The following is a 25,391-nucleotide window of genomic DNA, read 5'->3' on the forward strand; positions in this document are numbered from 1 at the left end:
TGTGACAGAATAATCATAAAGAAAGATCTGCACCAATACTACTTGAATTTGGTGAACTTGGTGGCCAGACTCACCTCCAGTTTATGAAAAGGCATATGTTTTAATGACAGAATGTAATTTTGGATGACACAGAAATTATCAGTAAGATATCACTGTCCCAATAATCAACTTTGCGAAAAGATTGAGGACATTAATTCTGGAGTAGCTCAAAAACAAAACAAAACATTGCATTTAATTGTGCAAGTCAAACGAGATCAGCAGAATTTGAAGTAGAATTCGATATGACTTAGAGACAAGTACCTGATACCCAAGAAGAATAGTATAATGAATTTAAGGCCATTAAAATAGCAAGACACCCTGCTGGAGCGTATCCGGGCACTTACCCCCTGGGCAACTACCCTCCGGATAACTACCACCCGGATAATTACCCCCCAGGTCTATTCCCCCTTAGGGCGACTACCCCCCGGACAACTACCCTCCTAGGGCAATCACCCTCCAGGGCCATTACCCCCTAGGACAACTACCACCCGGTCATCTACCCTCCTAGGGCAACTACCCCCAAGGGCAATTACCCCTAGGACATCTACCCCCCGGATAACTACCCCCTGGGTAACTACCCCCTGGATGACTACCCCCCGGATAACTACCCCCCAGATAACTACCACCCGGATAACTACCCCCTGGATAACTACCCCCCGGATAACTACCCCCTGGATAACTACCCCCCGGAGAACTACCCCCTGGGTATAACTACCCCCCGGAGAACTACCCCCTGGGTAACTACCCCCCGGATAACTACCCCCAGGATAACTACCACCCGGATAATTACTCCCCGGATAACTACCCCCAGGATAACTACCACCCGGATTACTACCCCCCCCCCCCCTTTAACCATACCCCGAACCCCCCCCCCCCCCCCCTCCTGATACTTACCTACTGGACAACCCTCCCTCCCCGCCCCCCGAAAGTTACCACCCGTCGTATATTTTCCATAAGTTCATAACACCATATCAGAAGATGCACCTTTCTCTTACACTGTCATCACTCTTTTGGCTTGTCGTTTATTTTCTACCGTTATAACACATGATAGACGATAAACATAAGAAAAGGAGAGTTGATTTCACTGCAATTCATATTCCCTTAACATTAGCGAGGGACTCTTCGATATAAAGCCATAATTTTTGATAGGATCCGGGCACGGTTTTATGAAAGTTATCAGTCCTGACAAGCTGTCAGTTCCACACAATTACCAATCGTTGTAGGTCGATCAAAGCAGGTCCATGGTAACAAGTCAGTGACTCGAGCTTATCAATCAAGCAGAACCCTTGGTTTTATTGAAATTATTAGAGACTAACAAGATATCATAACTGGCAACTTTTATCAAAAGGTGCCCTAATCTGTCCTGAGAGTAAGATTACAGCTTGTTTTACATACCAGTAGAATTGTGCTAGTTTTCAAATTAAATGTTCTCGACACTTTAAGAGGAAATCCAGTTTAAATATAAGTTAGTCTCATTAGAAAGAGTAAAATATTACGAGTTTAACGGTATTTCTTTTTTTTTTTTTTACAAAACACCCCTAGTTGTTAACGAAGTCTTTTGTCCTGCACCCTCTTTTTGAATAGATCTAGGGAGAGTTGTAGTTGACAGAATCCTTTTTACATTATAGGACTGCTCTGTTTTATCCCGGCCATTTCAAGAGTATTTTTTTTCAAAAAATTGAATCCTTCTTGGAATAACATGCTCTTTAATATTTCGTAAGGGGTTTCTAATTATCTCACCCAAAAGATGTTTAAAACCTGAAGTTAGGTCTCGACCAAAACCAGACGATTATGAAAAAATGTTGTTTTTTTTTTTCAATTCAAATAGCAAACGTGTTCGAAAATAACAATGAGAGACGTAATTTTCTGGGGGAGAGTTATTGTAAGAGGGGTGATTGTTTGGAGCCTAATTTTAATAAGGAGTAATTGTCAAGGGAGGTAATGCTCTGCAGTGATCATACCAAGGAGGTGACAATCTCTTCCCACATCCTTGATATACTAGTTGTTAATATGCCCAATAATGCAGTAGGGCAATTCTGAAATGAGCGTTAACGGTATAACAGTAAAATAGTTACAAAATTGATGAAACAAATGCAAAGAAAGCAAATTAAGACAGAGACGAAGTACACAAATAAAGATACAGTGCACTCCCGTTACAACGAACACGGTTATAACGAAATTTCGTTATAACGAAGCAAAACTTCTGGTCCCAAAATTATCGCCATTAAAGTCTATGGTACAAAATTCGCTTATAACGAAGACGGTTATAACAAAATTTTCGTTATCACGAAGTCTTTTCTGAGCGCCACTGACAAAGAAAAACAAAAGAAATGCGCTCCGTTATAACGAAATGCGGATCGCATTCGAAAATGCGTAGCGGAACAAGCATTATTAAAGCGTCTCTGCATGAGCGAACGCATCATTGAATGTTCACTCCGTGTATCACGCAAAGTTTCCGAGGGGAACTTGCGTTGTTGTAATAAAATAATTTGAATTCAGATAAGGTTTGTTTCATTGTTCCGAAGTCCTTTAATACAAAACACACAGATTCTGATACAACTAAATGTCCGTTAGTTCGGAAATGAAAGAGGGTTTGTTATTAAGCACATTTTGGCGTTATTCCAAAGGTTCGTTAATTCGATAATAAAATATGGTCCTTATTCTTATTGTTATACGGTTCGTTAGTCCGAAAATGATAGGAATTCAAAACGTTCGTTAATCGGAACATTACAAAAAGTATCGTTAATCCATGGTAGAAAAAGGAGAGTACACTATATTATAACAAAACTTAAGAATTGCAATCTTTATAATCGTCTTAAGATAAATAAATCTTCGAAATAACTAACCTTTCTCATTTTTTTTTCATTAACAAAATTTCTTCGGAATAACGAACCTTATTTCATTTTCGGATGAAAAAGCCTTCGGAACAACGGACTTTCTGACTATAGTGAACCTTTTTCTTTTTTTGATTTATAAACATTCAGAATGACGAACCTCATTTCATTTTCAGATCAACGAACCTTCGGAAAATGAACAATATATTATTTTGATCTAAATTATGAACTTTCGGAATAATGATTCTGCGGAAATGCGAACCTTCACATAAACAAACCATCGGAATCCCGGGAATGGCGAAACTTCGGAATAAGGAGTCTTCGGAGTAACGTACTTTAGTAAGAAAATAACCTTTGGAATAGCGAACTGTAACCAAATCCTACACCGTCATTTTCTACACATGTGTGACAACACAAACAAGTTTATGCTCTTTTTAAAATGTAATATTTAAACGAAATTAAAAAGGTATTCTCCCATTTCACATAGCTTTCCAGCGTATGATGAGGATTCAACAAACAGAATTTTTTATGCGTGGTTTCCTTCTTTTCGTTATACATTGCATATTATATTTGTTCGGTTACAACGAAATTTCGTTAAAACGAAAAAAAAAAACTGCCGGTCCTGAGCATTTCGTTTTAACGGGAGTGCACTGCACATGAACACACACGAGATAAATCCCTTGTAATGAGAGAAAGAGGAAAGGTGAGTTATGAATGACAGGAATAGACTACCTTCACGGTGGACAGAGAAAAGCGAGAGGGAAGAGGAAGATGATGGGTCAAAACCAGGGCACGTGAAGCATGAGATATAAGCTCCTCAAAATAAAGAAGTGTTACATGGAGTTGTGGTAAACGATAGACAATTGTGGTTAAAAAATTATTGCAAAAAGTTTAACTCATTCTGAAGAGTAACATTTCTTCAAAATGTCTTTAGTTCAATGGTAAAGGCATTCAAACTTAAAACTTCTTTTATACTATACTATCAAGAGAAATCCGAAATTTTGGAACGGTAAAAGAAAATACAGATTTAGCGAAAATAGTTTGGTTAAAGGCATTGACATTTACTGGATTACCGGGTAGGATATGAAGGGACAGCTTCGTTTTTTTATGAACATAGAGTCAAAATACAGAGGGAGAAATTAAGCTTTTACATAACTTGTCCTAAGTGCAAACGATACAAATCGTAAATCTTTAAGATGTTGTTTAGAAAAATGATGTCCTGGGGGTAATTTTCGTCTTGATAGTTATAGGGGAGGGGGAGTTGTAGGCTTGCTTATCCGGGGTAATCATCCATGGGAAGTTATCGGAGGGTGTAGTTATCGGGTGGAAGTTATCTGGGGTCTAGTTATCGGAGGAGGGGGTAATTAACCTGGGGATAATTATCCTAGTGGTAATTATCGGGGGGGGGGGGTAGTTATCCGGAGGGTAATTATCCGGGGGGGGGGGGGTGATTATCCGGGGGGTAATTATCCGGGGGGTAATTATCCGAGGGGTAATTATCCGGGGGGTAGTTATCCTGGGGGTAGTTACCCAGGGGGTAGTTCTCCGGGGGGTAGTTACCCAGGGGGTAGTTCTCCGGGGGGTAGTTATCCAGGGGGTAGTTCTCCGGGGGGTAGTTACCCAGGGGGTAGTTTTCCGGGGGGTAGTTATCCAGGGGGTAGTTATCCGAGGGGGTAGTTATCCAGGGGTAGTTATCCGAGGGGTAGTTATCCAGGGGGTAATTTTCCTAAGGGGGAATTGCCCTGGGGGGTGATTGCCCTAGGAGGGTAGTTGTCCGGGGGGTAGTTGTCCTAGGGGGTAATTACCCTGGAGGGTAATTGCCCTTGGAGGGTAGTTGTCCGGGGGGTAGTTGCCCTAGGGGGGAATTGTCCTGGGGGGTAATTATCCGGGTGGTAGTTATCCGGAGGGTGGTTTTCCAGGGGGTACTGTTCCTAGAACCCTGCTGGAGCAATAGGTTTTAATTCTCACAAGACTTCACAACCTTTTTCATATACTACAGGTACATGAAGTGTAGTGGCAAGTTCTGTATTTAGATGAGCATTGTAAAGACATTCCCAGTAACAAAAATGAATGCATCTGCGCCAGTATATATTGTGTGTTGTTTAGACGCCCTCTAGAGGCGACTGTATTGTAACCATGTTACAGCCTGGATCTCCAATAAAGTGGAGTGTTCTTTTCGCATCCTAAATCCGATGTGTTATGTTTGTCTGTTTTACGGTAATGGCGTGGTGGCAGCGCTCGGATCGTTTTCCACCCATCAACCAAGGCTTGCAGGCCACATATGGCCGACACATCAACAGTTAGATACAGTAGCTGTCGTGATTTTTGCGATTTGAACTGGCTGTTCATCACCTCCATCAGCGTTAGCGACACACAGGTAACGCTTTGATAGCCCCACGTATACATACGATACGATGGCGCGGTCAGCTGCGGATGCGCCCGCACAATGGCGCTTATGTCGGGACGAGACTCCCGAGTCCTTCCTAGCGTGGAAGAGTAGTCTCATGAGCACACTTCGTGCATACCCGGAATTCTCTACATTCCTAGCGGAGGGAGTTTCTTGGAAAAGGAAGTCGAAGGCAAATCGTTTGCGCGGTTTCGTCGATGATTCCTCTGACTTGTCTGGCGGCAAGACAGCCGCGCAGAAAGTTCAATTGCTAGAATTGATGCTAGGTCAAATTTCAGCTTTCTGCCCAATCATTTCTCGAGGTTCAATTGTCAATAATTCAACTTCCCTGGCAGACATTTGGCACCTGGTTTGCATCCACTATGGGTTTGATAGACAGGTAGTTGATCATGACATACCGGTACGTAACTGTGATTTTGTTGATGGTGAATCTGTTGCCAGTGATGATGAACCAGTGAATGATGTTGGGCCATTAGAGGATTATAATGATAGTGAACTGAGAATCATTGATGAGTCTGAATACGAGATTGGACCCAGAGCAAATAAAGAAAGCAATCATGATTGGTTGAATGTGAGAAGTTTAGATAACGGGATAAGTTATGCCAGATCTAGTCACAATTTGGATGAGTCACAAAGTGAACTGACTAGCAGTACCAGTTGGGATATGTCTGTTGGACGCGTTGTACGTGTAGCTCTACCCATTGGTTGCACAGGATCTAGATCTGTTGCAGACTGTGATCATGATCATACCGCTGTCCCCCCTTATGGTCTAGGCCAACATGGCATGTACACTGACAAGAGGTCGGTAGTAGATAAAGTCGAGCTCCCTGATGACATTCCCAATATTCCTGGTGATCATAAGCATGTGGAGAGTGTGTCAGTGTTAGATGAGGGTATTCTCGGATATTCTCATGGTCTTGAACTCGCTCTTGGATACGACTGCCCTTGTCACATGTTGGCACATTTTGGTTTGTCAGAAATCAGTAATGTTGAGTTTACTGCCAATGTTGACAACTGTTTTTGTTGTGTTGGGCCAGTAGAGCACGGTGAAACTGTCAAAGAAGCGGAGTTTTGTGGTAGCGTCCCTGTATTGCAGGCTGAGTTCTCTTCTTCTTGTGTCGATGAGTCCCAGTGTTCTGTAATGCTGCACTCTAGGCGTACACACACTCAGCATTCACACTCACGCAACATGCACACTGTATTTGGTAGCGAACATCACGATTTCGCCATCACGCAGAACACCGGTCCAGCCAATGCCTTGAGCACACATCATCCGGATCTGTACGTGGACCAGCCATTTCCGCGTCAACCATCACCGCTCGATAGTCCACCCCCCACACTAGATCTGGGTGCTACTCACAAGCACGTTACGGCAGACGGCCAGCTCTATCCGTGTGTTGATGCTCCTCAGCCCCACACAGACCAGGTCCAGCTCATTGCAGTTCCTGATCATCCTTGTCTCTGGGATACACGTCCACAACATCTCTGGTGCAAAGCAGCGCACATCTTCATGTACCAGCCAACCAGTCCCGTCCACCCTACCCCCATTATGGTCGATGTCGAGGGAACTCAACTTCAGCTTGATATGAATCAGGCTCCTCCAGGCCGCCCTCCTGACACCCCCGCTGATGGGATCCACCTTCAGCTCAATGTGAATCGGGCCCCTACAAACTGTCCTGATTACCATGCTGATGGGACCCACCTTCGGCTCAATGTGAATCGGTCTCCTCTAGGCCGCCCTCCTGACACCCCCGCTGATGGGACCCACCTTCAGCTCGATGTGACTCGGGCTCCTTCAGACCGCCCTCCTGATATTCCTGCTGATGGGACCCACCGTCAGCTCGATGTGAATCGGGCTCCTACAAACCCTCCTCCTGATACCCCTGCTGATGGGACCCACCTTCAGCTCGATGTGACTCGGGCTCCTTCAGACCGCCCTCTTGATATTCCTGCTGATGGGACCCACCTTCAGCTCGATGTGAATCGGGCTCCTTCAGGCTGCCCTCCTGATACCCCTGCTGATGGGACCCACCTTCAGCTCGATGTGAATCGGGCTCCTACAGGCCGCCCTCCCGATACCCTCGGCTGCCAGCAGACAAGCGGTTCTTACTCCACCCCTCCCGTTCCTGACACCATTGCGACCCATTCTCCAGGCCGCCCCCCTGATGTCCTTGACTATCACCCTGCCTGTGGTGCTACAAAGTGTACCTTTGTTGCTGTCAAGGGTAGCTGTTGTGGAACCTACCTCTTGTGTGACAATATGTCATCTCCTCCAGGTCGTCCTCCGGACATTCTGCAAAATGACATCACCACCACTGCAGCACTAGGGTTGCTGTTACTGTATCTTTGCATACCAATGAAGATGCCTGAGATCATCTGCACTATCTTGCCACAATATCTCCTAAGTGTCTCATTGCTAACTCAATCAATGTTTGCTGCCTTGCACTGATTATTGTACAGCATGTTTTTGGCACTGGACTGTTAAAACATGTTTTAGTTGCAGGCTTTGCCTGTTTGCTTTGAAATGTTAACGCATTTATCAGAAACGATGATGTATTTTTGCATATTTTTGATAGTTATGGTAGCCTGCCGGCTGTTTTGTATGTTGATTCATTTCTTCATACCACTTTTGACTGAGCAGACAGTTTTGTTCAAATCCTTCTTGCTTGTTTAATACACATGCATTTGGTGCTCGGATTTATATATTATGTGTATGTAGGTTCTACATATTTACCAATCATTTCCTGTTTGTACTGAGTGTTGGTAAAGTATGACTTTATCATTTGTGCAGGTTGTCGGAATTTTTGTGTGTACTTTGTTTTATTGTCTCTTACGCTCATACTCCTACACTTGAAAAAAACTTTCTGCGAATTTGTTGATGGTTTGTTTAGAATATTACAGCACTACTGTAATGTTGTTAATGGGATTTTTTTTTTCTCCATCGGGAAGTATTTTATTGACCACTGTATTTTTGAAGGCTTTAGTGATATAAGTATTTTGGTGTACTCTTATCGTTTATGTACATGTCGTATGCTGTGATGATACAGTTTTGATTAGTTTTATGTCTGTGGTTATTTTTTCCAATTCACAGTCCTGAATAGTTCAGGGGAAGGGATATGGAATGTGGTAAAAGAAGGGAAGAGCGTATAGCTTACAATGCAGTTATACAGTGTACTTGTTTTATGGGGGCAAATATGTATAGAAGTTCGGGTAGTGAAAGAACAGAGGAGGTAAGGGAAGTAGTGTGTGTGGATAGGACCAATGAAGATATTATGACAGAAGAATAAAGAGAAGTTATGATGTGTATACAGAAGCCACAGTGTTTTGATAGGACAGAAGATTATAGAGAAGTTATGTTGTATTGAGGGAAAGAATGATGTTATGATTTAATGGATAGTATACAGTAATTGACTACTGTCATAGGACAAAAGAATGTCAGATGTGGTGGGGTACAATGTAATGACAGGACAGAGTAATGTACAGAAATTTCAGTGTAATGAAAGAAAATGCTGAAAGTTGTATGGATGAGAAGAAGGGAGATAATTTCATGAGTTATTCGCAGTTTTTTGATGCATTCTGAATATGTTAAAGTGTAGCATGCAGCACTTACAATACATAAGTGTATGTTGTATTATATTTTGGAGATATACAATGGTTCGGCGAATGTAGGGTTTTTTTATTTAGGGGTTCCAGTTTGGGCTTACTGGATTGATAAAAACAGTTCGCATACTATCCCCTCTCTTTTCATGGAATACAGTGTTAGATGTTGTGTGATGGTACATGTGTATTGTGATGTTAGTGCTACACTCGTACTACGGTCAATCCTTGTTTTTTTGGTTTGGTTGGCTAATCACATAAATTGTCAGAAGATAGTAGATATTGGATGTTGCATACAAGTACTGCTTGAGTTATTTTTGAACGTGTATGTATAGTATGTATGGCAGTACACCTGTAGTTCAGAATATAGTACCTCACAAGTTTTTTAGTATTTTTATAGTTTATACAATAGGCCTGTATATACGTGAAAGGTAAAAGATGACATATTAAAGAAAGTTTGGTGAAGTAAAAGGCTGCTTCGATGCCAACATCATGCACGTGTGATTTTACACGTCTTATGTGAGGTTGTGGAACACGTGACATCATATTTATTGTTAGTTATTTCTAATAGAAAGTTCTGTCTCAAAAGCAACACGTTTGCACTACGTACAGTACATATTGCTTTTAGTTTGTTGGAGTACGGTACAAAGTGTTCCCATACTTGTGATACATTATTCTGCACTACGTACAGTACATATTGCTTTTAGTTTGTTGGAGTACAAAGTGTTTCCATATGTATTCATTATTCATGGTACATGTATGCACATGTTTGCACCATTCCCAAGAGAGGAAGGAAAAACAGAAAGAAAGAGTCACGCCAGTATATATTGTGTGTTGTTTAGACGCCCTCTAGAGGCGACTGTATTGTAACCATGTTACAGCCTGGATCTCCAATAAAGTGGAGTGTTCTTTTCGCATCCTAAATCCGATGTGTTATGTTTGTCTGTTTTACGGTAATGGCGCTGGTCTGTAGGCCCTATAGGGATGTGTCATGAGACAATGATCTTTAAACAAACATATATCTTATGCCAAATCATAACCCCCCCCCCAAAAAAAAAAAAAAAAATCAAAAAAAATCAAAAAAAAATCAAAAAAAAAAATCAACAGTTATTAAACAGTTTGTGACTTTCAAACAAAATTTAAGAATAACAGTATGATATCATGCAACAAACTGAAATACAAAACAGTGATACATTGCAGATTGATAAATCTGATCATTCTTTGCCTCAATTGTTACTGGAGGTACAGTGCCTTACTTTTCATCACCTTATTTTCACTCTTGGGGTAAGGTTTTCTCTTATTTTGTAAAAGATAGAGTGACAAAGAGCGAATAAAGAAATCGAGAGGAGTGATGCCTATTAGGTGTCAACATGTTAATTAACCCTCACAGCACAGGCTTACCCAATTTTTTACTTGATATTTTCTTAATTGAACGTTATCCTTTTTTTTTTTTCAGCAACTGTATTATCCATCAAAGTTATCTAGTCATCACATCATGGGTGTATGCAAGGGGGGGTCGGGAGGGTCGTACGACCCCCCCAAATTTTCAAAAGGTCCACTTTTTGTAAGAGACATTTTTGGAGGGCTTTTTACCCTATATACAATCAAGAAAAAACAAGTGACCAAGTGGTGTTCCAGCAAATTGTCAAAAACCTCGTAAATTTCGGAAGTTAATTTCAATGGCAATGCCATACCTTATTTCTAAGCCGCACTGCCATGCCGAAAAAGTAACTTTTGTATGCACCAAATGGCCCCATTTTAAGATATAAAATTCAAAAACTCCTTACCGTGGGAGGGGGGACACCCCCCTCCCACACCCTCCCCCAGTCGGTCGCTCCGCTCCCTCGCAAAAAAGGTCCAAAAATTTTGATTACGACCCCCCCGGAAAAAATCCTGGATACACCCCTGCACATTCCTGTCAAATATAAGATGCATGCATTCTATTACTCTCCACCTTTCTGTATAAATATTTATACATACCCGGTACCTACAGATGAAAAAAAAAAATCTTTTATCCACACCGGTAAAGGCTGATATTCAAGTTTTGTTTTTTTTTCTTCACCAACATTGTTTAAAATCATGAGACGATACAGTTTGCTCACTTTGATCCTCGGCATTTATTCAGTACCATATATGTACATAAAATGTACCATATCTGACTTTTTTGTTTAGTATGCTTTACTCAGTGCAATACAGTTTTCCGATAACAAATTTTAATGGCTGGCAAGAACATCTTCAGGTACATACCTTCTTTGCTGGTCAAAGCACTCACAATGTGGAGATTGAACTGCTTTTCATCTTATGCTTGCTTTGTATTTCAACACTGGTTAATGACGACCTGACTGAACATGAAATCTAATCCTACATTGCACTATCATTCTCAGCAAGCAATGATTAGTCCAATCTTTCAGTATTTTTGCATCGAATAACATTCCTCAACAGCATAATTTCATTTTATGTTTTCATCATCAGGGCTGCCAATTCACATATAAAAAAAATGTGAGGTTTCAAAGAGCTATCAGACAGATACTTGTGTGTTGATTATTGTATCATCATGAATGATTTATGCAAATTAAAGAGGCTTTGAAGGGATAGTATAGTTCTGGTTGAGATGGGGGATTCAGATTTTTCACTTTTTGCGAGATAATAAGAAACCACTTACGAAATATTAAAGAGCATACAATTCTAAAAGGAATTGAAAGTATATTTGATGGAAATCGGTTTTGAAATGGCAGGGATATCCTAAAACAAAGTAAAACAAAGTGGTCCTAATAAAAGGTAGGTCCCACCTTTTCTTCAAACCTTGGTTGTTGTTTTTTTTACTTTTTAAGCTTTTTTTTCTACCTATACTATCCTTTTAAAGCCTCTTTATGGTTCATAAGAGGTTATATCATTATCTGACAAAAAGTTAAAAACCAAAAGCAAAATTATCAAGCAAAACTATCCATCCCTTTAATATTCCTTTATCAAAACATGAAATGTAAGGGGGCCTACTACAGAATCAAAGCGGCTTGGCAGGTCTGATCATACATTTCACAAGAGTACATACTTTTAACCCGTTGGAGACTAGACCCGAGTATACTCTGTCAGGTGTCTATGGGAAATGCATGTTAAAGCGAAATCAGCTCCTCCTCAACAGGTTAAAAACATATTTCATATCAATCGATCATGCATTTTTCCCCCCTTCAATAATAACATTCTCATCTAAAAATCCCAGCATGTCATTTGCAAAATAGATTCAAAGAAAACATTACTCTAAATTTGCCAGAATTTCTTCTGTGCTTCACATCACAGTGAATTCTCACTCCTTTCACTGGAAAAAAAAATCCAGTAGGGCCCCTATTGGCAGTCATCCTAGGACATGTACTGTAAAAGTGGAAATTTTTGCGATATAGAAATTTTCACACATTTTGCGCAACCACAAATTAGCGCGAAAATAAAAGCATGGAAGTATTTTTCCATGCCATATGTTACTGTAGTTGATGTCTTGATTATGCAGAATTAAAAACAAGCAAAACTCATCCTACCCGGCCGAGCGCGAAAAATTACTCACAAGAAATTATCCACTTTTACAGTATCGCTATCTAATTTCTCCCAGTAGTTAGCTGGAAGGTCCTCATATCTACGATCCTGCACATATAGCAAAAATGAAACTACCGACAGTTATTAATAACAAACATTCTTCAAACATCCTCTCACTTCATTTCAGTGCACGAGCCATCTCTTTCCACATCAAGGTGAAATAATTTCATTTCTCTTGTACATGTTACATTGTATCTGAGTTAAATATTGAGATTTTTCCCCCACTTTAGCTGGACTGCAAATCTACAAAACAATTTTCCCTGGTAAGGACCCTCCACAAAGTTACAAAATTAGGCATGTTATGAAAAACAAATTATCAACGTTTTGTTCATATACCATATAGGGTTAGTGTTATGTTATAAAGTGCTTTCAAAACTTTTGATAAAAAGGGGCTGTAGATTTTCTGTTACATCACCTTGTTATGTATACTATACTCAGTTTTGAATATTAGCTATTGCGTATTTTCCCTCATCAAAAATGGAAATCAAGTTTGAGGGAGTCTTGTGAGCAGAAAGGGTATGAAAATACAGAGGACATGCTCCAGGAGGAAAAATGAGAAAGTTTTTGAAGGTCTGTTGCTTGATGACGAAAAGCAGAAGAAATTTTGATATGCAATGGTATGTATTGGCCAGTCAGAATGACACAAGTGGACATGTTAGTCTCTCTGAGCTGCAACCATTCATAATAACTTTTGTTTAACAGTGCAATGGAATGCATGTGTTAACAAACACAATTAACTTCATTGCAGACCCACAACTACCCGGTAAATGTCATGGCAATATGTACAGAGTGGAATACAGAATTACATAGGGAGCAACGACCACGTATTCACTTTGGCAATATTGTTCTGCTTTGGAACCAGTAAATCTACAAAAACTATTTATCACACACCCACCATTAGAAGGCAGTGAAATTCACATTGTCATGAAGATACCAGTCTTACTATTCATCATAGTAACCACCAGTGGTACGACTGATATCAAACTCATTACATGTATCCACCTTGCATGTAAACAATTTAAAATCAACTATTATTTGACTGCAATCAAATATCCAGCAAACGGCAGTTGCTTTCTCAGTGGTATGGTGTATGTCCTGCAAATTACAAGTGTTCTTATCTGCTCCTGAGTATTAAAAAGTAAGTGTATGAGTAAAACAAGAAGAACTTAGCACAAGCAGGAAGACAATTCAATTTCTAGATTATGGCCTGATTTTGACTACAGTGAGGCATATCTACTCATGTACAGAAAGTTAAATGATTAAATGTAAAGGCAATATCAGCCTGCGGCATGCTTTGTTTCACCAACCTTGATCATATTCTTTGGCACTAAAAACAAAATCCCTTGATGACAAAAAAGATAATAGTGACTTTGTGCATTTAGCTTATAGCGATACTTCTTTGAAAAATATGTTACTGTATATCATAAATCAGTCACACGCATGGGGCTTCTGTAAAGTTCATCAAGACACAATCAATTTATCGTCGCTGGGGCGACAAGACCTCGTATCTACAAAATGTCAAATGTTCAGGAGAGCCAAAAAACATGGCGGCCAAAGCACTGTGGCGAATGGGATAACCTTTCCTTTGACATGCCGTGGTGGCTTCATTTTTGGAGTAAGACAGTTGGGATTTGGACAGGACATCACTTAACCCATTATTTGACCATTAATCCAAAAAAGTAATTTTTACCAAAATTGCAGATAAAAGGTCTTGTCACCCCAGTGACGTTATGTAGTTGTGTGAATGGAATCTTTCTTTTATCAAGTACAGGGAAATCCTGATAAAACAAGCTTGACAGGACCGCCAATTTTACCTTGTTATGAGCGGTAACTCATAAACATACTAAAAAAGAGACAAGCTATAACACAGTAATAGAAAACTGGAACCACCAAATTCACCTTCTTAAAAAAGCAGTACATATTTTTGAGATTTTTTTTTTTTCTAACAGGGATTCCCTGAAGGCAGAAAAAGTTGCAGGAGACTAGGATCAAAATCAGTATAACTTCAGGCACATTTCAAAGACCTTGTTTGTTGATTGTTGACAAAACAGGACACAGACATGGCCTTCACTCTTTACGTATTCCTGCTCTAACAAAAGGAGCAAGTAATTCAGATTGATTATATGCTTACAATATATCAGGTATGTCGTTTAGATGCCAATAAAAGCTTCCATATGGAACCTTTTGGGTGCGAATAGAAAAAAGGAATACTGTTTTAAAATGATAATGTTGTGTGCAAAAAAAAAAAGTAAGCAATGTAAGAGGCACAAAGCCGTGTGATGATTGAATTATTTTCCTATTACATAACAATTTCATAGCACAATAATATCTGGTTAGTTTTTAACAGACCACTGTAATTCTAGTGTTTCAGAAAGACCTGACCCTGCCATTATAAATATGTAAATAAAACCAAGCATTTCATATCAAATAGGCATTGACATAAGTAGTTATGTAAATATATCATTGTGGGATTACTAGTGATACAGCTACAATGTACATGGGCCTTTCTTTTGAAGGTTAATTATAATGTTACTATATCTTGTATGTGATTCCTGGTCTGTGTATATTTCATTTCTTAAATGCAAACACAAACACACTACAAATATGTTCTTAACAATCAAATTACAGCTGTTGTGGGTCAGTGGATATTCCATGGCCTCTCAATCATGGATTCTTGGTTCAAGTCCCCCTGGCTGCAGCAATTGTGCCCCTGTGCACTGCACTTTTTCCTCACTGCCTAGTCATGTGGAGGGAATTTGTAGTCCCATGGTAACTTTTAATACTCATAAGCATTTGAATGTCTCCATAATGCTCACATGAAATTAATCCAGGAAAACAATTTGTTTCATGGTTGCTTACTCATTAGCATTTGAGTGTATCCATGATGCCCAATTAAAATCAATCCAAGCAAACAATTTGTTTCTAAACATCACTGTTTCATATACTACATTTCTAGTGGGGATTTATGGTAGATGGCGAGTTTGGAAGGTGTGACATGTGATGTGGGGGCGCATTCATGGTGGTCATAAATTCTGCTGCTTAGCACGGCGACTGACTTCTTCCCTGTATGCCATTTGAAGGTCCTTGAGATTTGCTTCCAGCATTGTTACCTCGTCCCACCGACCGGCCTCCTGGGCCTGATTCAGGTAGCTGCTGATAATGTTCATCTGCTGTATAAGAGGATCGTCCGACAGGGCCTGTACTGACTCCTGGCTGACCGCACTTGGCTTCCAACCTGATGGAGCCACAGGCTGACTCCTAACCTCGCTTGACCCTAGCCCTCCCATCATTCCTGCCCCGACTTCCTGGGCCTGCTCTTTGATCTTGTTCAGCAGTCCCCAGCTGGACTTTCGTTCGTGGCCCTTTTTCGGGCTCTCCAGGTGTTTTGATTCAGCTTGGGCCTTCTGGGAAGCTCTCTCCAGGGCCTTGGCCTCTGCCTGCATCTGCTGGGCCCGAGCCCTTCGCTCCTCCTCCAGTCTTCTTGCGATGGCAGCTCGGCGTTTCTCCTGCAGCCGAATGATTTCCTCTTCAGGGGGCAGTGGCTGAAGCCCCAGCATGTGGTCTTGGAGAAAGCGTACTGCTTCTGACCGGACGTTCCTCCGGAGTTTCTGCTGGGAGGGTGACAGAGTCTTGTCAGACCCTGATCCCAGAGTAAAGATTTTTTTGCTGCAGAGAATAAGGAGTCAATATTGGACTAGAAATTAATGATGGTATTTAAAGCATCACACACACAAACCACAACAGTGGCAGCACTCAATTAATTTACATAACTTGTATTAGAGGCCTACGTGGTGGATTATAACTTTGACTTTAAATACTGTAAATGGAAGGAATGTTATCCCTACAAACTTAATTTCGTTGATTATTTGCCTCTTGATATTTGCTATAAGGATGGTGTGGAGTTGGAACCCTGCAAAAGGTAGTAACTGTGTCCAGCTCTCTTTCTTCTAGGTTCTATCACGCATTGCTAGCTTCACCTCCACTCCATCTTAGACACAGCTTCCCTGCTGCATCAACTGACTGGGGTATGATGTACATTATTACACCACTTTGAGTCAAATCTATGAGAAGAGAAATTTGACCCCTCATAAAAGGTCATCACCATCAGCTTTACAAACTTATTAAAGACATATACGGTTGCAGGCAATTCCACTTTTCACTGTTGAAGAAGGAAATTGCTGACAGACATTTGTCAAAGAACTATACAGTTACCGAAAGCCATGTGATGGTAAGTATTAATACAGGGGTGCTTTCATACGAGTGATAGCATGAGTCTTACCTCAGCATGTCCAATGCATCAAAGTACTTCAGCAGAACTGTCCTCTCTCGTTCCGCTCTTTCATAAGAATATTGCTCTTCTCCAGCCCTAGAAACAAGAGAGGTACAATCCTGGTACATTCAATAAAATATTCAGTACACTTTACAAAGCAGCTACTTGGAACATTTCATTGTCACCTAGTTGATGAACATGGAGTTCACATAATCATATCTCTAAGTGGGTACAGAAAAACTGAAATCTCATTTCTGTTCTCACAGTTTTTCCATTAAGTATAGTATACTATAGTATAATAGAATCACAGTCCAATTAATAAAGCTGATCCATTGCAAAAGCTTACTGCAAAAGGGAAAAAAAAACATTTGCACAAGAATAGTAATAATAAAATCACTCTCCACTGGAAATGGAGAGTGATATCCGCACTTGTCATCACATTTGGAGACACCAAGGAGACACAAAACTGTTCATCAAATTTATAGATATTTCACAATTCTGTTTCCTCTTAAAATGGAAGATCTAACCTAACAGAGAAAGTATGTCTGAATTATCTTCATATTGGCTAAACTGAAGCTCTTGACAAAATGTTTATATTAATATTCCTTAGCACCAAGAAAGAATTTAAAAAAATTGATACTTAGGATATAAACATTGATGGTGGTAAAGGGGGTTGACAAGAGAAAGGCTGTGCCCTAGTCAAAGGTACTTACAACAATGATTCGGCCATACGTTCATAGACGGGTAACTGCTTCATAATCTGTGCCTTGATCTCTATCAGTTTCTGACAGGGAAGAAAAACAAATGCGGAGCACATACACTTAGAATTAGCATCTCAGCTTATCGTTTTCTCATCACGTTGGAAATTCCCTTTTCCAATTCTTCTACCAGAGGATGGTCACTTTAAAATGCTTGCCAAACAAATTGCAGTAGTACACTTGTACCTCAGCTTCCCAGGTTATGTTCCACGTTCTTGATGTTGTTGATTTTTAAATGGACAAACTGCTCAGATGAAACTGCTGCACCCATTTCAATTTTTTACTATTTGGTTGGAGAGAGAAAAAAAAATTATCAGTGTAAATTCAGGACTTCAAGACTACCTGGGCTCGCACAGGATTACAATAGATAAAATTGCCATTATAGCTTCATACATATTTTCATCTATGACTGATTCTCCCCATATAGTGACCATACAAAAAAAGAAAAAAAAAAACTGATTCATGGTATACATAGAAAATGAAAAGCATACATCTATTTATTCCAAATGTCTTTTCCATCAAACTTCAAATATCTGCATTCTTCTATGACAGGATTTCATTTTATCCTTAAAGTATGAAAAATCCACTATCTACCACCATGCTCCTGCCCCCACAACCAGTGGGGGTGCTAAATACTATCTAACAAGCACTGACACTAAAGGTTTAACTGCTTTGTAATTGGTGAGAATAATATGAGTGGATTGCTGGTCCATGCGCCATATCCCTGATGGCATTTTTAGCAGATATGAATCTGAACAACACAATGTTGTATAAATTTTAATTTCCATACAAATTAAAACCATGGTGAAACTTGCATTATCATCCACAACATAGTAAGTGTGTTTATGCAACGACGCCATAGGAGAAGAAAAAGACAGAAATGAAAGAAAAACAAACATTGTTTCTTCAACCCAAACTGGAAGACAGCTTTCATTATTTGTTTGTTTGTTTGTTTTTTTGTGGTGTTTTTTTTTTTTGTTTTTTTTTTGTTTTGTTTTTTTGGGGGGAGGTTTGTTTGTTTGTTTGTTGTTGTTTTTTTAGCCTACCTCATAGAGCTGGACAATGACCGGCTTGGTGATCCGTTCCCGCACCATGCTCAGTCTCTTCTCCATGATATCCACGCAGTGCTGACAGACTCGAAGCGTTATCTCTGTCGACTTCTTGCTCGGTGACCCCTGCACCTCTCTTCGTCTGACCTTCCTTACACCCTCAGCTGGATTCAAGACTTGCTCTGCAAGTCATCACCAAGTTACAGCATTTAATGGCATATGGACATATCAAGAACTATGACCATAATTTCAGTTGGCAAAATTAGACATGTTGCATACCTCCACAAATGAATAATGGCATGAATGTATTCATAGATATCTGGGCCCCTGTACCAATTTCTTCATCAAACTCTCATTAGATCATATGTACTTCAGACAACTCTTTAATTGTTGCATTCATCGAAAAATTGTATGTGCGTGATGAAACAAATACAAAAGCACACCATAAATTACCCTAAAAAGCTATTTCACTATGAATCTATATTTACCTAGATTTATGCACAACAGAAGTAAAAATTTCCAGCATTATTTATTCTATAAAAAAAAAAATTATTAGAGAATGACAACAGTCACGTGACAAACATATCCCCACAACATGTGCATTTCTAAATTAGTAAGAAAATATGAATGTTGTCTCCTCTTCATTTCTACAGATACACTTTTTTATGAATAAAATGAACAAAAAACAAATGCTGAGTTCTGACTTCCAGCAAGGGACAAATTATTATTCCATTTTGTAATCTGTGCTATACTCCTGAGAGAAGTATGAGAGAAGTATGATTTTTGAAGCAAATTATACAACCAACTTTAGTTTCAGTTGCTTAGTTGATGTACACGATATAAAAACATCAATTTTGGTTATACTTTCAAAATGAACTTACCACAGAAGTCAAGATCAACAAACTTGGAGCACTTGTTGCACATGATGCTGCCACACAGCCTACAGTGATGGCGACGTAATGCCAGAGAAAATTTGTTTCCACAGGACAAGCAAATGGGAACATCACTATCCTCCACCCAAGGCACAACAGTCCGCTCATAAACTGAAAATAATATGAAATTGGACGGAATAAAAATTTGTTCATACCCAATTTCCTTGCTCATTCTGTTTGGTTTGTTTGGTTTTTCTTTGTGTTGAGGGCTCAGAGTTTGGGAGAATGAACGAGAGCTTAAGCTTGGATATTTTCTCATTACTTAGAGGTTTAAGAGATGTTGTATGGAAGCCCATTGCTCTGTTTAATATGACTCTTTAAAGCTTCCCACTCTTGAACTAGTTGTGCAAAATCCTCCTGGCCTTACATGCAGCAAAGAATATAAAGAATAACAATGATCAGTCCCTTTGTACAGCAATCAAGGAAAGAACTGTGACTGCATTAACAACAGAGACCAGAGTCACTGTGAAGCTAGCCACCCTCAACATAGCCCCTTGTCTTGGCTTCAGAGTATGGGAAGTTCACCAACTTCTTTCATTGAAGCATAATCATTTGGTATCTAAGCAACAAATACAATCTTTTTCTATTGCATCTAATGAAAGTGGAATTAATTCATGGATCTAACAGGCAAACTATATCAACAAGTCATCATCCATCTCAGAATGGGAGATTCCCCAAAGTATCATCTCTCCATTCAGGCACTCATTTCAGTTTGATGACAAAGATCTCAATTTTACCTTTTCTCTTTGCCTGGTCACTCCACGGTGGTCCCTGTTTGATCAACTTTTCTAGACGTATGACCAGCTTGTTGATCTCCACAAACGTCCTGTCTATCCTGTCACTCCTGATGCTCCTCAAGAATTCAAAATGGCTCCTGGATGCTCCTGCCATTAGACAAAGATGAGATGGAGTAAGCAGAAATCTGCTTCCCATGTCGTCTCTGGGGTGACAAGCCCTTGCATCTCAACATCATGAATTTTCAGGAGGGTGAAAAGAACTTTTCCATTTGAGCAACACTTTCACAGAAGAATGTCAGTATTGCCATCAAATACTGTCATCTTGGATTATATTAATAATTGTTCTATTTTAAAACTCAAAATAGTATTTTTAATATTTAAAATTGAGTTTGCATTTTTTTAATATATGCTAATTGAGGTACAAGGTTTTGGCACACTCGGGAAGTTGTTCGTTTACTATAAATAGCACACTAGCAGTGTCAATTTATTAAACTTCACCAACTACATACAAAACTGTAACCTCTCACTATTAAGCACAATGTTTGTTCTCCAGAATGCATTTCATCACATTCAGTTTTCCAAAGTTTGACAATTTGGGAAGGCAGAAGCTCACATGAATGGAGTAAATATGCCACCAATCTTGAAATCATGCAGAACATGGACATCAGGAGTCATCTAACTCTGAACGAACCTTACTCCAATGCCTTGGTGAGGCCCTATCTGTTTCTTCTTCTCTCATCTACCATTACCAAGACAAAATATGAGTGAGAGCTTAAAAGCGTATGATCAACTTCAAGAATTAGTTTCAAGTTCTGTCTGGATCTGATGTACGGTACCACAGATATCGATGTACAAGTCGTTTGATTCCTCACCAAGGTCCTGGGTGTCCCACGTAAAGGGGTCAGTGCCCAGGAGAGTCTGTGATGGTGGGGTGAAATCCTCCTCCTCCCCCCTCTGACCCTCATGGAATGAATCCTCAGACCTGTTTCTGATGAGGCGTTTGGCTTTCCCGAAGAAGCCCTTGAGCTGGTTTAGCACAGCTTTGTCTTCACTCCCGTGAGCACCTACAAAAACAAACCAACAATAACATAATATGGTTTTTTTGCTCTCTTTTTTTCCTATTCATCAGCAAAATCAGTTCTACGACATTATGAAGCACTGTTCTTGTATCACCTTCAAGATATCTGAACATTATGTATCATTAGATGTCATGGCACTTGCAAGATTACTATCATGGGAATTTAAGTTGAATGGGGAATAAGGATTATGCATGTGTATTAAGCTTTCCTAATAAATAAAATCATGTGAAAGGGAATAGGAAAATACTGCCTTTAAAACTCATCATTAAAGAATGTACCTTGGCACACACACATGAGAACTGCAGTGCATGAACACCTGAAGCAAGTTACAGAGTAGATGGAGATCAAAAAAAAAATAATAATTCATATTCTGCAAGTTCTGATCATCTGAAGGTTAGTTAGCTTCATAGCTGGATATTAATACTGCCTTCCATTGGCAGTCTGAAGTAGTCTCCAATTACACAGCTGTGATTTCACATTCCATTTCAGAGCATTAGATACAGCTACTTTAGCACTACATTGTGTCGAAGTGTCATGATTATTAAATACCTTTCCGAAATATTCTAAACAATTTCTTTTTGATTTTTTGACATCCTCTGTTATGACAAAATGCAGTCAATTCTCAATGAAAGTTGCATAGATCTGCTTTTTGTGAAAAAAACCCCACAAAAACAAAAACAATAAACAAACAAACAAACCCAAAAATATGATGTCATAGACAAGTCACAAAGGTGAGTAAACAAGGCCCCCGGCTGCCAGCAAAGTTACATGACATTCAATCTGTCTTGAACAGTGTTCTTAACATTTGTCTGATTTGAGCTAACAATCTCTCTGCTAAATACGTTGCCTTTCAAGAATTTCCAGCCATGATTTTCATATCTTTCTAATGAGAAACTAGAAAAGCACTCTGAGAGCACAGACCTCCGCCAAGCAGTTACTTTCCACTGATGATCTTGCTCTTCCATAGAGATCAGTAATTGCCACCACTGAAAAATCGCCCGATTTCCCAACATAGAAGCCTTTGTTACGTCATAAACCCTCAGATGCACGGCGCGCCTCGCTCCAGCAGCAACGAGAGCACGCACTTTAGTGCGTGCATGAAAACTTCAAAAATGCGCAGCTTGAACTCCCAAATTCGTTGACCCTACATGGCAAAATATCGAAATTCCTTCATAAAACCGATAAAAATTTCCGGACTACCAAAATTTAATCATTTGTTCTTTGTGTCATTCTCAACCTTTCCTGCAAGTTTCATCCAAATCCATGCACAACTTTTTGAGTTATTTTGCACACGCACAAACAAACAAACTAACTAACTAACTAACAAACCAATGGTAACGAAAACATAACCTCCTCCCTTGGCGGAGGTAATAAAGCACAAAAAGACATCTCTGGAGAGTAATGGGGGAGGGAGGGGGAACAATCTGTACTCTGTCCTATTTTTTTTTCTCTCTTTTTCGGGGGGGGGGGGGCTGCCTGCAGTGTCAAGATGTATAAGTTTTTGTCATGTGAAATGAGAAAGCTCTGTGGCATGAGGACATACTTTCAACGTGATGTTGTAGCTGATACACTGTGTCGAAGTTCTGAAGGCACATTGGACATAGGAAGCCCTCGTAGACTGGACTGCTGTCATGCGTTACTGTGGCAGCCATGATGGGTTAGGATCTCTCACAACTTCTGCAAAACAGACAAACATAGATATGTAAAATATTTGGGTAACTTCGAGTAATGTCTTCACACAGTTCACACAAAATTACATTTATAAATCTAAATCTAATTTCATTCAATCCACTTGTAATGCTGATTATTACTGCAGAACTATGTGATTGAAAATTCACACTGAAAAAAATCCTTTTTCAGCCCTGATGATTTGCATCACCAAAGTGAACAACATATTAAATTGGCATTTTACTAGGATAATATACAAACACAGTTTTGAAAATAACATGGTTTGATCTGCATATTATTACCATATGTATCATTGTGATTACTCTATTAGTATTGGCTGAGGTACATTATTCTTGACCGGGCCAAATTCCCTCTCTCTCCCTCTCTCTCACTCTCTCTCTCTCTCTCTCTCTCTCTCCCTCTCTCTCTTACAATATTCAACAACAATTCACTGGTGGTAGAGATTAGTATATTACAGTGATGCATGTCGTCGCTGGGGTGACAAGACCTTGTATCTGAAATTTTGGTGAAAATGACTTTTTTGAATTAATGGTCAAATAATGGGATAAGTCATGTCCTGACCAAATCCAACTGTCTTACTCCAAAAATGAAGCCACCATGGCATGTCAAAAGGGATCCCATTCGCTATATAATGCTTTGGCAGCCATGTTTTTTGGCTCTCCTGAACATTTGACATTTTGTAGAAATACGAGGTCTTGTCACCCCAGCAACGATATGGGGTGTATAAAATAACTTTTTACCACTTGCCCCGGATGGCCAAGCAGATTTTCAAATTGTTGCAGAACACTTGCCTGAACATGAATTTTACTTATGCCCAAAAATAAAGTCTAAAAATATAATAAAATTATAGCATAATTAGACTTCTGTATGGTTGACTTTGTGGGATTGAAGGGGGGAAAAGTGAAAAAAGGGGCTTCAAAACATTTTGCGTGCCCAATTCGGGCAAGCATTTTTCTCATGCAAATCAAAACACATAATCTATATGTGGCCGATTATGATTTTCACTTACTTAACTCTGGTTACACCCAGTTAATCGGGACAGTGCTTGTGTCTAATATTGACTTTACAATGCAATCATGAATGGACAAGAAGCAATTTGCGGCACTAGATGTACTTTCATATCCATGTATACAACAATTGATGATTTAATTGTCAAGTGATCAAAAATTTTAACCAACCCAGTCTTTGGGGATCAAGCGTTGATATAGACGTTGACTTTTGTGTCATCACTGAAAACAACTCGCTCTTCGCGAACGATCACAATGCTGCCTGCACAGTCTGAAACTGAAGTTAGCCGTCTGATGTGATGCGGCAAATCTAGTAAATTTAACCGGGAGCAAAAAATGAAAAATAAATAAATAAATGAATAAAAAGGAATTAAGATAAATGACAAGTTGAATAAGGTCAGGTGAAAAATGCAGTTCATAGATGGCACATACTGTAAAAGTGGATATTTTCGCGCGACTAATTTTTCGCGCTTGGCCGGGTAAGAAGAGTTTCGCGTGTTTTTAATTCCGTGTAATCAAGACATCAAAGTGGATATTTTCACGCGACTAATTTTTCGCGCTTGGCCGGGTAAGAAGAGTTTCGCGAGTGTTTAATTCCGCGGAATCAAGACATCACGCACAGGAACATGTACAAGCATTGAAGCGAAAATATTCGAGTGCTTTTATTTTCGTGCTAATTTCTGATTGCGCAAAATGCGCGAAAATTTCAACACTGTGAAAATTTCCACTTTTACAGTAGTCAATACCACAACACAGTCACAGTCTGACACAGACATGACAGACACACGGACACACACACACACACACACAATTGCACTAGTGTCACACATCAGTACGTCATATTTCCCAAACCAAGAATTAGGCCCTAAGTTGCTAAACTGTTATCGTTAGATCTAACGTTAACAGTTGGCATGGTTAGAACTTCTGAACTTCTTGCCCTTCTTGCGATAAAACTTGCTTGCCACGATCATTGCACATTGATTTTTAGCTCCAGCATTGTGATTGGAGGTCCCGTTTGCTGCGATTGCATAGCTCTAACGTTAAAATTGCCATTGATTACTCACAGAGAAATGGTCACATGCGTTCGTGTATTCTAACAATAGACGTATACTGGGCTCTTTGCAGTTCATCAACTGGATTTCTCCATAGGCTCTACATTAAAACTGTTTGGTCTCTACTCATCCAACACAATTATAATCTGGAATCGACGCATGATGTGTGAGACTCACGATGTCGATGACAGTCCACAGCATGCACAGACACAGTGCAGCACAGTCGACATCGACTACCAATGGATTGTCGATACAAATTAGATAGGGCACACATTACACACAACAGAAAAGCAAACGCCTCCTGATCCGGCCGTCCTCCCGCGCGCGCGTGCGAGGGTATCGTACAGCTGCGCTGCTCG

General features: G+C 39.8%; 1 protein-coding gene across 1 annotated transcript; it reads right to left on the minus strand.

The window, feature by feature from the left end:
- Window positions 1-15,106: 15,106 nt before the first annotated feature.
- On the minus strand, window positions 15,107-25,255 carry LOC139741296 (rabenosyn-5-like). Its single transcript, XM_071651886.1, has 9 exons — window positions 25,059-25,255; window positions 22,828-22,961; window positions 21,078-21,269; window positions 20,206-20,352; window positions 19,418-19,579; window positions 18,534-18,718; window positions 17,443-17,513; window positions 16,739-16,825; window positions 15,107-16,125 (listed from the first exon to the last, which is right to left on the minus strand). Exons 2-9 carry the CDS (start codon window positions 22,934-22,936, stop codon window positions 15,483-15,485), a joined length of 1,596 nt encoding a protein of 531 aa, XP_071507987.1. The 5' UTR covers window positions 22,937-22,961; window positions 25,059-25,255; the 3' UTR covers window positions 15,107-15,482.
- Window positions 25,256-25,391: the final 136 nt, after the last annotated feature.

This window comes from Diadema antillarum, unplaced genomic scaffold, assembly GCF_040938485.1.
Source record: "Diadema antillarum isolate AM-2024a unplaced genomic scaffold, OU_Dant_1.0 seq00000915_RagTag, whole genome shotgun sequence".
In the NCBI taxonomy this organism is placed as follows: domain Eukaryota; kingdom Metazoa; phylum Echinodermata; class Echinoidea; order Diadematoida; family Diadematidae; genus Diadema; species Diadema antillarum.